This window comes from Pelodiscus sinensis, chromosome 1, assembly GCF_049634645.1.
Source record: "Pelodiscus sinensis isolate JC-2024 chromosome 1, ASM4963464v1, whole genome shotgun sequence".
NCBI lineage: Eukaryota > Metazoa > Chordata > Testudines > Trionychidae > Pelodiscus > Pelodiscus sinensis.
Window position 1 is genome coordinate 138,798,826 of NC_134711.1, and position 16,865 is coordinate 138,815,690.

At 51.8% G+C, this 16,865-nt stretch overlaps 1 protein-coding gene across 2 annotated transcripts; it reads right to left on the reverse strand.

Moving 5' to 3' along the window:
- Positions 1-11,780: 11,780 nt before the first annotated feature.
- Positions 11,781-16,430, reverse strand: GAPDH (glyceraldehyde-3-phosphate dehydrogenase). 2 transcript variants are annotated; one of them, XM_075920840.1, is made up of 12 exons: positions 16,316-16,430; positions 15,805-15,848; positions 15,205-15,304; positions 14,900-15,006; positions 14,716-14,806; positions 14,396-14,511; positions 14,161-14,242; positions 13,721-13,872; positions 13,484-13,562; positions 13,071-13,154; positions 12,746-12,843; positions 11,781-12,096 (listed from the first exon to the last, which is right to left on the reverse strand). In XM_075920840.1, exons 2-12 carry the CDS (start codon positions 15,825-15,827, stop codon positions 12,027-12,029), a joined length of 1,002 nt encoding a protein of 333 aa, XP_075776955.1. In that variant the 5' UTR covers positions 15,828-15,848; positions 16,316-16,430; the 3' UTR covers positions 11,781-12,026.
- Positions 16,431-16,865: the final 435 nt, after the last annotated feature.

A 16,865-nucleotide genomic window follows, 5' to 3' on the forward strand; every position in this document is an offset into this window, starting at 1 on the left:
TGGCCTCTAATGTGCAGGTCAGACTAGATATGGTAATGGTCCCTTCTGTCCCTTAAAGTCTATTACTCACCACGTTGTCCATTCAGTCTTCTTATACATCTTGGCTGCGTCTAGACTGGCATGATTTTCCTGAAATGCTTTTAACAGAAAAGTTTTCCATTAAAAGCATTTGCGGAACAGAGCGTCTAGATTGGCACGGACGCTTTTCTGCAAAAGCACTTTTTGCGGAAAAGCGTCCGTGCCAATCTAGACGCGCTTTTCCGCAAAAAAGCCCCGATCGCCATTTTCGCAATTAGGGCTTTTTTGTGGAAAACAAATCTGAGCTGTCTACACTGGCCCTTTTGTGCAAAAGCTTTGCGCAAAAGGGACTTTTTCCTGAATGGGGAGCAGAATAGTATTTCCGCAAGAAGCACTGATTTCTTACAGTAGGAAGTCAGTGCTTTTGCAGAAATTCAAGCGGCCAGTGTAGACAGCTAGCAAGTTTTTCCAGAAAAGCGGCTGATTTTTCCGGAAAAACTGGCCAGTTTAGACGCAGCCAAAGCCTAGAAAAAATAGTCATCCAGATAACAGCCAAATGCTTTTAAACTTCCCCTCTACCGGGTGTTAATGTTCCTGAAGAATTCATCTTTGTTCTCCTCTGTTTGTGACCTTAACCCTGGGCAAAGCAATGGAGTGGCTGACGCAATATTTAATAAAGAATGAGCGGAGGTTAATATAAGTAATACCCATTAACATGGGTTTATAGAAAATAGATCCTGTCAAACTAACAATACATGTAGAATAGTAATAGATATGTAGCCGTGTTAGTCTGGTGTAGCCGAAATAAAAAACAGGACTATGTAGCACTTTCGTATCCTTTGGTATATATGGTTGTGCCAATTTTCTTCTACAATTTGATTTGAGGAAGTGGGTCTGACCCACGAAAGCTCATCACCTAATAAACCATCTTGTTAGTCTTTAAAGTGTTACACACTCCTGTTTTTTGTTTTAACAATACATGTTGAGGAGATTCAAGCTTAGGTAACAAAAGTAATAGTACTGATGAAATATCTGTAGACTTCTTTAAGGCATTTGACTTGGCACAGTATCATATTTTGATTAAAAAACTAGAATTATACAAAATAAAGATAGCACAAGTAAAAGCACTAAAAACTGACTAACTTACCGGTCTCATGGGAAAAGCATTATTAAATGGGTTTGTGTGAGATGAAAAAAACCTATTAATGCATTCTGGTGAGGTGGTTACAGGAATGTCCTAATTCTGGTATGTCCATTCTGGGTCACCAAGGAATCGCATGTGAGTGATTAAATGAAAGCTGTGATCATTAATATAATTGTGAAATATATATGCAAATACTCTCTAAGGTGTTATAATGCTGAAAAGCAGGTTTTCCTCCCAACAGAAAGAATGTAGCTCTGGTGGATATAAACAGCCCTGTAAACTAGTGCAAGGAATGCACTGTGGGGAAAGTGAACTATATTAATGAGCTTGCATTGTACAAATCCCTGTGCAGTGAAGCCAGTATAATACTGGCTTTATACTCCAGCATGGGTGCAAGGCTGGGGAGCTGGGAAATGGGCTGTGATCTCTGCTTAGGAAAAGCACTCAGGCAGCTCAGCTGGGTGTATGGTGCCACCTGCTGTCATGTTGAGTGATAACAACCTGGAGCAGCCGACTGAACCACCAGCAGACTAGTGTGAGAGACCAGACCAGCTGAATGGTTAGGGGGCAAAGCAGGTTCCAGGGGTCCCAGACATCACCTTGAGTTGCCAGGTATCTGGTTTTCTGGTTACACCCCTGCAGCTCCCATTGGCTTGCACCCTGCACCCCCTCCCATGCCTCAACCCCCTGCCCTCCAAAGCCCCTGGCTCCCCCTCCTCTCATCTCCAGCCCTACCTCAGAGCTCCTCCAGATGGAGTCCTCACACTCAGGCTCCAATTCCCTGCCCCACCCATTTCCCCTCCTGCCCTCTGAACCCCTTGAACCCAGCCTGGAGCATCCTCCTACACTCCAAGCCCATGACCCCATCCCTCCAGCCAGAGCCCTTACCCTGCTAATTCCAACCCTCTAATTCCTGACACCCCTCCACCCTGAACCCTTCATTTCTGGCCCCCTCCACTGAACCCACACTCCCAGCCCAGAGCCCATTCCCCCTCTCACACCCAACCTCCTCCCTCAGCCTGGAGCCCCCTCCCAAACTCTAATACCCTCAGCTCCACCTCCCTCAGCCGAGAGCCCCATTCTGTACCCCAAACCTCACATCTGTAGCCTACCCTAGAGCCCACCCTCCGCAGCCAGAGCCCTCACCCACCTCTCTCATCCCAACCCACTGTCTCAGCCTGGAGCCCCCTCCCAAACTCCTCATTTCCGGCCACAGTCTGGAGCTTGTACCTCCCCCCCCCCCCCAACACACACACCAAAGCCCTCATGTCCTGCATGCCAACCCTGAGCCAGCCCAGTGACAATGAACAGTGAGTGAGGGTGAGGAGAGTGAGCAACGGGTGGCATGAGCAGGGACAGGGCCTCAGAGAAGGGTGGGGCAGGGGCAGGACAAGGATGTTCAGTTTGGCACAGGTAGGAAAATGGTGACCCTGCCTGCACCCCAATGGGGTCACAGAACTCAGGCCATCTGAGTATGTGCTCTGTGGCTGAGAGGGCAGCTTTGTTATGGCAATGGAAAGTGTGTGATCGAACATACGCGTTTGTTGGATTTTTGGCTCATGCTAGGCAGTACATTATTGACTAAATGACTTTTTGTTGAAGCATTTTATGGCAAGGTACTTTGTTGGGAATGAATTTCGGGGCCTGAGATTGCTGGTCACTGTTGAAGTACATGGGCGAGCCAGAGCCAAGATGGAACAAAAACAAATTTTAAACTGTCACAAAGTGGCGTTACCATCTTCCAGCTTGCTTTGCAGGCTTTCACCCCCAACGTTTTGTTTGTTTGATTGTCCCCAAGTTAAAATAAATACAGATATTGAGATCATGTAATCTTAGCACCTGTGTATCACAAGCCATTCAGTTTCACCCTGCCTCCCTTGTATCAAGCCCAAAGACCAGTCTGATTTCTTCCTGGCCCTCAAATGTGACACCGCTGATCATTCACCTCAGGGACACATTCTTAGTTTACCTGAGTCTATGGCGCCTATGCAGGCCAGGTCCTCTGTGGTCCCTGTGCACCAGTGACGCTGCTGGCAGCACTAGGCACGCCTACCACATTCCCTGCCCTAGGCTGTGCTCAGGCAGCAGGCTGTGTGGAGGCCAAAGCAGAGCTGCACTTGAGTGCGGTCCCACTGCTATCACAGGCCTGGGAGCACATTCTGGCAGCCCTCTGCTGATCAGCTGCTCTGAGGGCCAAGTCAGCAGCCCCAGCAGAGCACAGGCACAAACCCTGGTCAATTCCTGGGCTAAGCTAGGAATCCTGATGCAGGGTCCTCTGCTCCCGCAGTCCCATTGCTTATCTCTGCAAAGAACAAAGCCAGCGCTCCAGGGCGTCAGGAAAAGCTCTGAAGGGCAGGCAAAGCAGGGAGGAAGCACAGTTCACAGCTCTGCTCAGATGTCAACACCAGTAATAGCCCTGGTTCTGTGACAACGAGCAGTTCTTTGGCAGCACTGGAGGGAGCTAAAACTGCTTTGGCCTTTGTTGAAGAGCCTGTGGGCTATCAGCCCTGCTCTGGTGCCATCTACAGGAACAAGGCTGTCACTATTTAAGACAAAGGCCTCTAGCCTGTGCTTTGGGTCAAATGTTGAGGTCACAGTTTGTTCAAGCTGCAATTTTGGTGTGGTTGTTTCAAATGTGCGTAGCGGGTGTGAGGGGTCCCTGTGCAAGGTCACAAATTTTCCTACAGCCCTGAACGTAATGGTCTAAGGAAAGAGCTGCCTTCCAGGAGCGTCAGTGACCAAAGCTGAGTGGCCATTCCCTCTGTGAAAGGGCTTCTTGTGGTGTCTCTGGTTTAGGGCTGCACTAAACTGTCCTTTGGTTTGGGGGTGTCTGTGTGTTTTGGTTTGGTTTTTTAAACCTTGTTGAGATACTGGTTTGGTCAGAGTGTTGTAGCATTTTCAAAGAACTTCAGGCAGAGTAAAAGGCTTGAAACATTGTGTCATATTACCTATGAAAACTCTGTGGCAGTAACTCCTGGCCATGAAACATTGTGGAATAATTCCTAGCTGTTCTAAACCCAGAATCTGTCACCACTCAGTGATGCTTACTGGCTTCCCCTGCTAATTTAGTGTTGTTACACTGGGCAATAATTTTATTAACTGCTGTGAATTCTTTGCTGTATACAGGCAGTCCCCGGGTTACATACAAGATAGGGACTGTAGGTTTGTTCTTAAGTTGAATTCGTATGTAAGTCGGAACTGGTACATATTGTAGGGGAAACTCTAGCCAAACATTTCTCCAGAGCTCAGTTTTATTCTCCCACACCTCACTTCCCTCAGTCCTTTATTCTCAAGCTGAGGTGTCTGCTGAGAAAAGCCGCTCCGCATCTCCCTGGTCTGCTGCTGGGGGGGGGGGGGGGGCGCTAGCTTGGCGTGTCCCTGGTCTGCTGGGGGGAAGCAGCTAGTGCGGGGTTGCCTCACCCCGTTTGTAAGTAGGGATCCGATGTAAGTCGGATCCATGTAACCCGGGGACTGCCTGTATAAATTTTCTGAGGGTCTTCTCACCATGGACTTTCAAATATTTTTTTAAGCCTCACCTGAAAAAAGTGACTTTTGAAACACTACAATTTTAAAATGACATGTTTCCAAAAGGACTTAGAAAAATCAAAATAATGTTAAGTACTTTAAAACTAGGTAAGACATAACTAGAGGATTGCAAATGTTTCCCTAAAAGGAAAATTCTGGTGCACTCATTACTATGTAGCCCCATCAGCACCTCTGTACTACTGACAAAGTCGAGGCACTCAGAGAAGAGCTATGGAAACATTCAAGGTGCCAAGTACAGGAAAGCTGATGATAAAAAGTATACCCAAGCTCAGCAAGGGGAAGAGAGCATCATGGGAAATCTGCAAGAGGCTGAGGGGTACAGGCTTGATCTGTAGGTTATAAGCTGACCAGCCCTGCTGCTTCTGAGAATCCTGTTCTTAGGATCCTGACACTCCCTGTATGGGGAGTGTGGTGCCTAACACCTAGGCATCCTCTTGCCTTATGGAAGCTTAGGCCTGCATCAGGCACATGGGGAGAGTTGGGCACATAAGGATTCTCAGATGCCAGCAAGCAGAGCAGGGAGCCACCTAAATGAGCCAACAGAAAGTTCCCAGAAGTGGGGCAGAGGGACTAGGGTCCAGGTTCACAAAGTAATGAGGCCCCTAAGTCCCATTGAACTGGGCCTCTAGGCACCTGGCTCCACTTTGGATTCTCAGCCATGAGCCCTCTCACAGAGTTAGGCACTAAGCCAGACCAGAGCGAGACAGCAGTTAGGACCCTCACATGGGATACTCAGATTCGGCTCCCAGTTTGGTCTGTTTTAGGTTGGGGGCTCACAAAATGCCCTAACTACCAGGCTGTTGGGCTGAATCAGTTCAACTTATAACTAGTCATTGGAGCAAGAATTTGAAGCTGGGTCCTCCATGTTTGTCTAAGGCAAAACACCTGGGCTATGTCTACACTCGCGGCTTCTTGTGCAAGTAATATGCAAATGAGGCGAAGCGTGGAATATCGCCGAGCCTCATTTGCATACCTAATGAGCCACCATTTTTTTTAGAAGAGGCTCTTGCGCAAGAAGAAGCGTCTACACTGCCCCTTCTTGAGCAAGAAAAACCCTCTTGCGCAATGCCGTTCTTCCTGAAAAGTAATAGGTGTAACGGCATTGCGTAAGAGAGTTTTTCTTGCTCAAGAAGGGGCAGTGTAGACACTTCTTCTTGTGCAAGAGCCTCTTCTGAAAAAAATGGTGGCTCATTAGGTATGCAAATGAGGCTCGGCGATATTCCACACTTAGCCTCATTTGCATATTACTTGCGCAAGAAGCCGCGAGTGTAGACATAGCCCTGGGGAGCTAGATAGAGAAATGCCTAGTTTGAAAATCCTGACAGGCTTTAGCTGTGAGCAAGTGCTGCAAGCAGCCCAAGAGCTGTGGAGTGGTATCCGGCCTTACCAAGTTCTATGCACAGCCACCAGCATCACATCCACCAGCAGCAATTGCCTATGTGCATAGGTGGCGGCTGACAATGGTTTGAATGGCAATGGTGCCTAAATGTGTGGACCAGGACTAAGTCCAGCAGCACATTTAGGCCACTGTGACCTGCTTGGGCATGTGCCTGTATGCAAATTTGTCTCCAGCTGACCATTATAATGAGAAAGTAAAAGGTCTCCTCAAATGGCCCGGAGCCATGGTTAGCCTAATGAGTGCGATACAGTAGACACCTAGCCACTGCATGACCTGCATCAACCCTGGGAATCCTCCAGCAGCTATCTCACAATGCCCCGTTCCAGGCCCCTACGCAGGAATTTTGTGTGTGCGTGTGCGCGTGCGCTTTTTTGTAAACGTGGACCACAACAGTGTGATTGCACCCCAAGTAAGCAGGGAAATTAGCCCCAGCCTTCCCCCGCCAGCCAGAGCATGCGGGAGGGAGGCTTGGGCAGTGTGCCATTCCTGTCTTCCCATGGCCACACGCCCCTCTCCCATGTATGGGCCTGCATTCCTTGCAACAGTGACTTCACAATTGCAAACTTCATTAGCCAAGAGTCACAGAGACTGGAAACCAAGTGCCTGCATTCTGCGGATTTTAGAAATGCCTGTTCCTGATTGGTTAATTTGGCGAGCAAACCTAGCAGCTCGCCCTTGTGCCCAATGTGCTGGCACCAAGCACTTGTCACACTCCATCTCTAGGGTTGCCAGATGGGTTCAACAAAAATACTGGTCACATTTGACATTACAGCACAATCTACATTATTTAGAAAATACCGGACATTTCTATTTTTTCAATTTGTTTCCCGAACAGAAAGCTCAAATACCAGACTGTCCAGTTCAAAACAGGACACCTGGCAACCCTATCCGTTTCCTGAGGGGACAAGGCAGTGCAGGTGCCACTACAGACCTCCTGTAGCAATGTGGCCATGACTAGATTACACAGGGACTGCAGGAAAAGGGCCAATAGGCCTAGGCCCCCCCACCCCCAATTTTACTATCTCCCGGCCCCTAGAAGAGTTCATCTGGCTCTGGGGATAAGCCCTGAGCTTCCGCACCCCCTGCCCATGGGCTTACAGAGTGAAGGGTGGAGTCTTTCCCCCCATCTACTTCTCAGTGGGAGGCTGCATCCATCAGGGTGGGTTTTTTTTTGGCTTCTCACTTGGGTGGCCCCCCAACTGATTTTTCTGTGCATCAGAAATGGTTCCCCACCCCTGCTCAAAAGCCACACTGCTTTCGACTGAAGGTGTGAATCTGGGGAAGGGGGCAGCAGGGTTGGCAGAGGCTCTGCCCAGGGTTGGCAGAGGCTCTGGAGGTTTTTTGCCTTCCTCTGTAGCATGGGGTACAGATCACACCTTGAGGATTCTCTGCATCTTGGGGTCTTCAAAGTATTTGAGGGCTTCAATATCTGAGATATAAGTGAGAGGATTATTCTAGGAGGGGTGGGTGAGATTTTGTGGCCTGCGCTGTGCAGGGGGTCAGACTAGATGATCATAATGGTCCCTTCTGACCTTAAAGTCTATGAATTGTGCTGTTTCCAAGAAAAATCACTTGTATGGGACCAAGTTCCAAACGCCTGAAAAATTTGTTCACAGAAGCTCAGAAGAGCAAATTATTGTCAGTAATTTATCCCGTGGCAGTGGCTGTTTTAGGCATGCCCCACCACAGCACAGCAAGACACAAGCAGGACTTTGTGCACCGAAGCCACCAGAGTGGGCAGGCTGGGCCTGCATGGCTTCCCTTACACCAGTGGTCTCCAACCTTTTTAAGCACGAGATCACTTTTTGAATTTAAGTGCAATCCAAGAACTACCTCAAACCCAAATACCCTTTGCCCCGCCTCCTTTGTGCTCCTTCTCTGAGGCCCCTCCCCTGCTCACTCCTCCCTCCCTCCCTCCCCCATCTTCCCTCACTTTCAACAGGCAGGGGCAGCAGGTTGGGGTGCAGGTTCTTGTCTTGGATTAAGGGATTTGGCATGTGAGAGGGGCTCTGAGCTGAGCTTGGGGCAGGCAGTTGGGGTGTTGGAGCGGGGTGCTAGGTGCAGGTTCTGGGAGGAGGTTTGGATGCAGGGGTGCTCAGGACCAGAGCAGGGGCTTGGGATACAGGAGGGAGTCCATGACTGGAGGAGGGTTTCAGGATGTGGGCTCCAACTGGGCACCACTTATCTGAGTGCTGGTGCACTGGGGCTAAAGCTCACCCCTGCCCTGGTGTGGCATTACTCCCCAAAACAGCCAGTGAACTTCCTCCCATGTCCTGCTGTGCCCCTCACCCTGCTCTGTGAAGATAGGATACACGGTAGAAGAAGAGGCACCTTGACATCAGCACCCTCGTCTCCCTCTTCTGCTCTGCATAGCAAGCAGGAGGCTCCTGGGCCGGGGGGTGGGAGGAGGCAGCTCCAAGGCAAAGAGCAGGAGATGCGCAGCAGTAGGGGGAAGGGGTAGCTGATGTGCTGGCACTTGGTAGCCTCTTGGCCAAACCAGTCAGAGGCTCCAAGATCTACCAGTAGATCCCGATCTACTGGTTGGTGACCAGGGGCAGCCCATGAGTCTAGGCCAACTCGGCCGTCGCCTAGGGTGCCGTCTTCAATGGGGCATCCAATGATGACATCACACCATTGAAGGCCATGCAGGTGGGGGCAACAATTGCATGTTCCGCCTAGGGCACCAGCTGCCACAGCCCGCCTTGGGCCACCCCTGTTGGTGACCACTGCCCTACACCAGCACCCAGCCACCTGGAGAACACAGGTAAACCCTAGGACAAAGTGCCAGGATTGGGGGAAAAGGTTGCATCAGAGCAGGGGTTGGGAACCTTTTTTGGGTCAGGGGCTGCACACAAGTGAGAAGCCCCCCCAAAAAAATCAACCCCCCTTCAGACATGTTCCTTGAGGAAATAGCCACTCCCCACATTGCCACAGTGGGGCAGAGGGCTCCCGCAGCACTGGAGTAGAGTCCTGAGCCTCAGGGGCTGGATCCAGCAGGCTAGCAAGGGACTGCATTTGGTCCCTGGGCCTGAGGTTCCCAACCCCTGCAAGAAAGAGTTGGAACTGGCTGAGTAGAGTATGGGGCGGAGCATAAAATAGGCTAAACTTGAGGGGTGGGTGTAGAGTGGAATGCAGATCAAGGCTTAGGCAGGAAACTGAAAGTGGCTAAGGAGAACCGGGCAAGACTGAACAGTTGTAGGAAGGAGCAGAAGCTAGAATGGGCAGAAGCAGCAGTTGCCAACTGCCCTGGCTGCTGGGTGGCAGCAGCTGTCAGAGCTCAAGCCAACTGTTCACAGCAGCTCAGCTCTGGCAGCCATGGTGGCTAAGGCAGCAAGAGGAGGCATCTCCCTCCACACTTGTGGGGCAGGGGAGAGAGGGGGCACACACCCCACCAATGGCCTTTCCCCATGCCTGCGCGGCCAGTGGTAGAAGGCATCTTCCTCTACCCTTGGTAATGGCAAGGCTCCCCATCTCTACCTATGGGGGCACAAGACATACTTGGGAAGGGGGGGGTAATGAAGGAGGGCTGCTCCCCTGTCTGCACAGCAGTAACAGCCACATTCCCTAGAGGGGGCAGCCTCACTCTAGGAGGGTGAGGTGTGGCAAAGGAGAGTTGGGGTCACAGGGCAAGAGGATGGTGGCATGGGCTGTGGGGAACAGAGGGTATTAGGCACTGCAGAGCAAGGGGCTGGGGCAGGTCTAGGCAGAGGGTAACATTTTATTTACATATCCATTCCTTGGATAATAAGCAACTATGTTACCAGGCCACCAAACAGTTTGTGAATGGGTTCAGTCTACAGCATAAGAGGCTGGGAAGCACTGGGCAGGAGCAGAACCTGCTCTTCCACCTAGTTGAAGGGGAAAGCCAGTGTGCCACTTTCTTTATTCCTCCGCTATAGAACACCTATGCCTCTACCAGCATTTGCTCACTGCGCTACCTCACAGTTGATTCTTCCCCACTAATGAATCACATCAACTGCAACATCAGCACAAGCTGAGAAAGCCTAGTGAAATTACAGCCCCCCCTCTTCAGTACAGCCACACCCTCAGATGACAGGAAATGGCAAAATATGAAGATACAAGAGTCTCTCCCCACCCCCACCCTTATGATAAAGGCTTTAATTAAATGCTACAGGTATGCACTCATTAAGGGAACAGTCATTGGAGAATGAATCATGGATGTGTATAAGAGATTAAGCAGGCACATAGGCTATGTCTAGACTGGCATGATGTTCCCAAAACTTTTCTGTTAAAGCATTTCCAGAACAGAGCATCTAGATTGGCACAGACGCTTTTCCGCAAAAAGTGCTTTTGCGGAAAAGCGTCCGTGCCAATCTAGATGCGCTTTTCCACAAAAAAGCCCCGATAGCCATTTTCGCAATCAGGGCTTTTTTGCAGAAAACAAATCTGAGCCGTCTACAATGGCCCTTTTACGCAAAAGGGACTTTTGCCTGAATGGGGAGCAGCATAGTATTTCCGCAAAAAGCACTGATTTCTTACAGTAGAAGTCAGTGCTTTTTCAGAAATTCAAGCGGCCAGTGTAGACAGCTGGCAAATTTTTTCAGAAAAGCGGCTGATTTTACGGAAAAACTGGCCAGTCTAGACACAGCCATCGTGAAAGACATCCAAATATTCTGAAGATTCAAGACTCAAGTGAATGAGATTACTCCTGAAGCTGGGCCTCACGGGGCTGCCCCTCTCTGTAGCATGAGCTTAGCAATGCATCTCAGCACACAAGGGGGTTGCGAAAATAAACATTTTCAGGGCAGGGTTTAGATAATAGACAGCAAGCCCTTGAGCTATCAAGGGGGGAATGGGGGAGGAAGACTACCCAGAAGCCACTTGTACATACACCTACAGCTACTGTAATATATAGGTTAGGACCCAATTATTACAAAGGCAACTTTTCCTAGAATGGGTGACTGACTTAACAGCTGCAAACAAAAACTACACTAGCCTAGTAAGTTACATGATACACTTCATTTCTTACACAAAGTCGAGTATGATCAGGGACAGAGCATGAAATATTTAGTAGCTGGTTGTTTCCATTACAGTCATGGGCCTTACACCCTTACTTGTACACCATCCCATCTGTACACTGAGCAGGTTTTATTGCCATGACACCCATAGTGCCTAAGTACCTCACACCATTCATGTACCTTAATGCTAAAAGGCAACTTAGGAAAAAGAAAGCCTTAAAAAAAAGTGTGGAAAAGTGCCCATCTTGGCAGACCTATAATCTGATATTTTCCAGAGTTGCTAAGCCCTTGCTAATCTGATCTGTAACTGCAGTCAATCAGCATTTGTGAAAGTTGGCTTTAGTTGTTAATTGTGACAACACAATTAGTGGCCACACCTGAATGCTAGTACTTACACACATGCCCTATAGGTTTTAGGAAAAAAGCAGTGTATATGATCATATAGCTTGATTGCCTCACCAGGCAGATTTAAGGCTCCCTTAACAACCTTTCTGTTGGCATGTCCCAGGTTGATTTTTTTGGCTTTAGAATCTTAGCTTTAGTCTTGTAAACTAAAAATGTCATATACAATAGCTGCATTTCCTAACCCATAGCCCATTGGAGTAGTGGAAAAATCCCAGCCTATGTCAATAGCCACAGCAACATGCTAGGAACCCTTTGTGGCCTCTCCTCCTCTTGAGAGAAACAGGAACACTTCAGAACAGCTATTACTTTATTTGAGAAAATGTGATACACAGGCCAGCGTCTGTTGGCTTCCCCCTCTCCCTCACGCTTCAGGCACAAGGCAGAGGAATGGGGAAGAGAGGATGAAACAGAACTGGATTCTCACTTAAGGCTACAGAGCTGCATGGTGGGGAGAGAGGGGTGGGAGGAACAAAGGTCTCCGGTATGATTCTCCCACACCTCCTTCCCCAGGCAGAGACTGATCCATGTGCCTGGTTTATTCCTTCGATGCCATGTGAACTAACAAGTCCACAACACGGTTGCTGTATCCAAACTCATTGTCATACCTGGTGACAGAAGCAGAGAAAGAGCAGTTAGGAATGGACAAACCTCTACATCCACAACAGGAGCCTCCTCACCCCCAAGCCAGGTCCCAGAACAGCCCCCTTCCCTAAAGCAGGGAAAAATTGGAGGCTGAAGTTTGTTCGGATACTAAGGGTCAACTTCATGCTGAGAGGTCTTTCTAGCCCTCCGACCTGCGCTCCTGATGTGGGCGCTGCCCTGCCCCCAAGTCTTGATTGGCCTGGGGGCAGAAGGGGGAGCGCTAAGTCTCCTCTCACCACTGTGGAATCTGGGGGGAGGGGAGGAAGAGAAGGACTTCACATGCTCCCCCACCCTCAGACCAATCATGGCTTGTGGGAGGGGAAGCGTCCTGGCCCAGCCCCTTCCGGTGCACCCCAGGGCCACTTCAAAAATTTCTAAAATGGCTCCCAGCAAAAAATTATTGCCCACCCCTGTTCTACCCAGGTAACTGCCTCTTTGCCAAGCAAACTGCTGCTGGCTGCCAAGTGTTAATTTTAGATGGAGGCAGCAGAGGGAGAGCATGTAAAGCTTGCCGTAATAGGATCCTTGCCAGCACCCCAAGTGCCTCCCAAATCTTCCAACCTATTGCACAGAAACAACCCTCCAAATTCCTCAGATCCCCTCTCCCCGTACCAGGAGACCAGTTTGACAAAGTTGTCATTGAGAGCAATGCCAGCAGCCGCATCGAAGATAGAGGAGCGGCTGTCACCGTTGAAGTCAGAAGAGACAACCTGGAAGTGGGTAAAGAGGAGACACGGTGACTCACACCCCCTTCTGGCCTCAACTCCTTCCCCCACCCCACAAAGAGATGTTAATCGGCACCTTCCTTCATGAACACCCCCAAGAAGAGAAGGGTGTACTGAAGATTTGGTGTTCCATAAGGCTGCTTCTCCCCACATCCATGAAGACATTCATTACATTCCCCCTCCCCCGCTGTTGAAAGGACATGGGAGTTTACCTGGTCCTCCGTGTATCCCAGAATGCCCTTGAGAGGCCCCTCAGAGGCAGCCTTCATCACCTTCTTAATGTCGTCATACTTGGCCTGAGGGAGAGAGACACAGGAAGTCAGAACATCCCAGACCCCATGGCATGGCAGCTGCTCCCCAGGGAAGGTTGCTGCCAGCTTTGAGACTGCACTGCTAAGAGTATAGTTAGGACCCAGTTATGTCTGGTACTATACCAGACAGGGGCAGCTCCCCACAGGCCTGACTGTACCCCTTGCACAATCTCTTAAATCACAAGAAACAACAACAACAGTTCTAAATGGAATGGGGGCTTCAGAACAGCTGCACCCAGTCCCACACGTTGAGGAATGGATAGAAACTTAGGGGTAAAGGGAAGTTGCTCCAAGTCCCTTTTTGTGATACTCACTGGTTTCTGCAGGCGGCAAGTCAGGTCCACAACAGACACATTGGGAGTTGGAACACGGAAAGCCATTCCGGTGAGTTTCCTGTGAGGGAAACAGATCAGAATAGACTCCTGCTTGCCCCCAAACAGGGTTTCTGCACATCCTGCTGAGGAAAGGGCAAGACCGGCCAGCTGAAGGTTCACTACCCCTTCTGATGAATCCCCTGCTTTGGGGCACTGGGAGAAGGAACTGACACTCACCCGTTCAGCTCAGGAATGACCTTGCCCACAGCCTTAGCAGCTCCAGTGGATGCTGGAATGATGTTCTGGGCAGCACCTCTGCCATCTCGCCATAACTTCCCAGAGGGGCCATCCACAGTCTTCTGCGTGGCTGTGATGGCATGGACAGTGGTCTGGAAGTTGGGGGAAAAAGGGGGAAGGGTTAATTGAATTTCTCTAGAGCCTCACCCTGCTGACCTAGAGCATTCCTCCCCCAGCCTTCCTCAACTTTCCTCTAGTCCAGGCAGTATAGGGAGACACTCCTGCTCTGTGGGTTCCCAATCCTCCTTCCTCTACACCCAAAACTGTGGGTTGAGGAGTCCCAGCTTGAGTGTGCAGAGACACCCCTCCCCCCCAAAAGCTCCATGGTTCTGTCCCACTGACAGAGCTGGTGTGGGTTTTTGCGCCTCCAGATTACCTACCATGAGACCTTCCACGATGCCATAGTTGTCATGGATGACCTTGGCCAAAGGAGCCAGGCAATTGGTGGTGCAGGAGGCATTGCTGGAAGAGTCAAGAGGGACACATTAGCCAGAGGCAGTTAGTCAGGGCTCACCTCTCAGCTCCCTCCCCACAACTCACAAGAGAGGGCAATAGTCAGCTATGCACCTCAGGTTCAACCCTGAGAAGACTCCTGCAAACTGTCCCCCTCCTCACCTGACAACTTTCAGAGAATTGTCGTATTTCTCATGGTTGACGCCCATCACAAACATGGGTGCATCGGCTGAGGGGGCAGAAATGACGACACGCTTAGCACCCCCCTTCAGGTGAGCCTGAGGGAGACAGACCAACATTAACAAAATCCTATATCGCTCCAATACAGCAGCACATTTAGGACACCTCCCCAAATAATCGCACTGCAATACAGCCCCAGGGCAGAGAGAACTCTGTCCACACCCACTTCCACATGCAGCCAAGAGTCTCATCCCTACACCCTTTCCTTCCCACTTCCAAGCCAGATGTAACCCATCACTCACGCTGGCCTTCTCTGTGGTGGTGAAGACTCCAGTGGATTCTACAACATACTCTGCTCCAGCATCTCCCCACTTGATGTTAGCAGGATCACGCCTGAGGACGACACCAGAGTATTTAGAAACTGCAAGGCTGTCAAATGCCCTGTCCCCTAGCTCCAAGGGAAAGGGGAGGAAGAGTCATACTCACTCCTGGAAAATGGTAATTGCCTGTCCATTAATCACAAGTTTTCCATTCTCAGCCTTGACAGTGCCATGAAAGCGACCATGCGTGGAGTCATATTTGAACATGTAAACCTAGGAGTAACAGACTGAAGTTGAGTGCTGGCTGCATTGTGTTTCAACTCCCACAGCCCAGGCATTAACTCTGGGCCCCTCAATCCCAATGTGTAGCCATGGGCACTGGCAGGGTTCACAGGGAAATGGTATCACTGATAGCCACATTCCCAGGCCATCCCCAGAATGCTCCAAGTTATAGACCAGGGTTCCACTCACCATGTAGTTGAGGTCAATGAATGGGTCATTGATTGCTACAATCTGGACTTTGTCACAGGTGAAGGCAGCTCTGGTGACCAGGCGGCCGATGCGGCCAAATCTAGGCAAGGCAGAGAAGAGGCGAGCCTCAGGCAGAGCAGGGGAGCCCTGTGCCGATGGGTGCTGGCCACTCAGACTGGGCTTTAGCCCCAGCGGCTGCCCCGATGCAAAGGAGGCCCCCGCCCTACACTCCTCCCACCCAGCCAGCCGGGGCAGCAGGGGCCGGGAGCCGGGCAGCACACAGCGGCGCCTGGAGCCCCGCGCCCCCCGCTGCTTGCTCCGCCCCCGCCGACCGGGCGCTAAATTTACCCCGCGGCCCGGGTCCGGTTACGGCGCGGCAGGAGAAGGTCACATTCCCCGGGCCCGGCGGGACACGCGATACCCCGGCGCCCGTCCCGGGCCGCATGCGGCCGCCCGGCGCTTCCCGCTCGGGGTGACTCGCCCCCCCCCCCCCCCGGCAGCGGCGGGAGAAATGACTCAGCCGCCCGCCGGCGCTGCCCAGCCCGGTGCCCTTGCCACGCCCTTGGCGCCCCCCCGTGGCCGGCCCCCCCCGCCGCTCACCCGTTCACTCCGATCTTCACCATCGCGCTTCTGCCGGGATGCGCCTGCGGAGAGAGCAGGGGTCAGACGGCAGCGGCACCGCCCCCGGCTTCAGAGAACTGGCCCGAGGGCCTTGAGCCGCCGGGCCCGCCCCGCCCCCCGTGCGGCTGGACGGGCGGGACCCAGCGCCCGCCGGAGCCTCCAGGCCACTTCCTCCCCGGCCAGCGCCCGCCCCCCAGGGCTTTGTCGCCTCCTTCTCCCCAGGGCTTGCGTCGCCGAGCACCGGCAGCCTCAGCCCCGCGCCCCCCAGCGCAACCTCCCCGCAGCCTCCACCTCGCTCGCCCCGCCGGAGCACAAAGAGACTCCGGACGCAGAGCCCCACATGCCCGGCCCCCCGCGGCCTCCTTGCCCAGTAGGGCGGCGAGATGCAGCCCGCGCCCCACTCCCACCAGTATCCCGAGACTCGCGCTCCGGCCTGAGCCACCCCGGCGCGGCCAAGTGCCGACTCCCCGCTGCGGCTGAGAGCCCTTACCTGGGCCCTGCCTCTCAGCCACGCGCCTGCAGTAGGGGGAAGGTGAAGGGAGGGACTCTGGCTGCCCCGACCTTTATAGATTTCCGTATGGTAATCGCTGGGCCCAGCCTTTCGAGCAAGCGGCAAATCAGAGGCGGAGGGCTACGTGCAGCCCTAATGCTGAGGGGTTACGCGCCTCCTCTTCCCACGCCCATTTTTGGCCCTTCTCTCGCACTCCCTCGCCTTACAAAGGAGACTCAGGGGGCTCCCCCTCCCTCTTGCAGGCCCCACACAAGCGAGTCACATGTACAGATCCCTCCGATGCGCCCACTTGCTGTGCAGAGGGGAAATCCAATGTAGCTTCCCGTGCAAGGCGGTGAGACCAGGCATGCACTGGGCTTCGCCCGCTACCTCTTTTCTGTAACCAGAAACTCAGATGGGCACAGGCCCAGCCATCGAAGCTTGAAGTGCCTTGTGAGGCAGGGGTGGCTGGGACAGGGAACTGTGGGGATGTTAGGGCCCCAGCACAAGGGCCCACGGCTTAGATGCTATTGTAATGCCAGGGGCACTA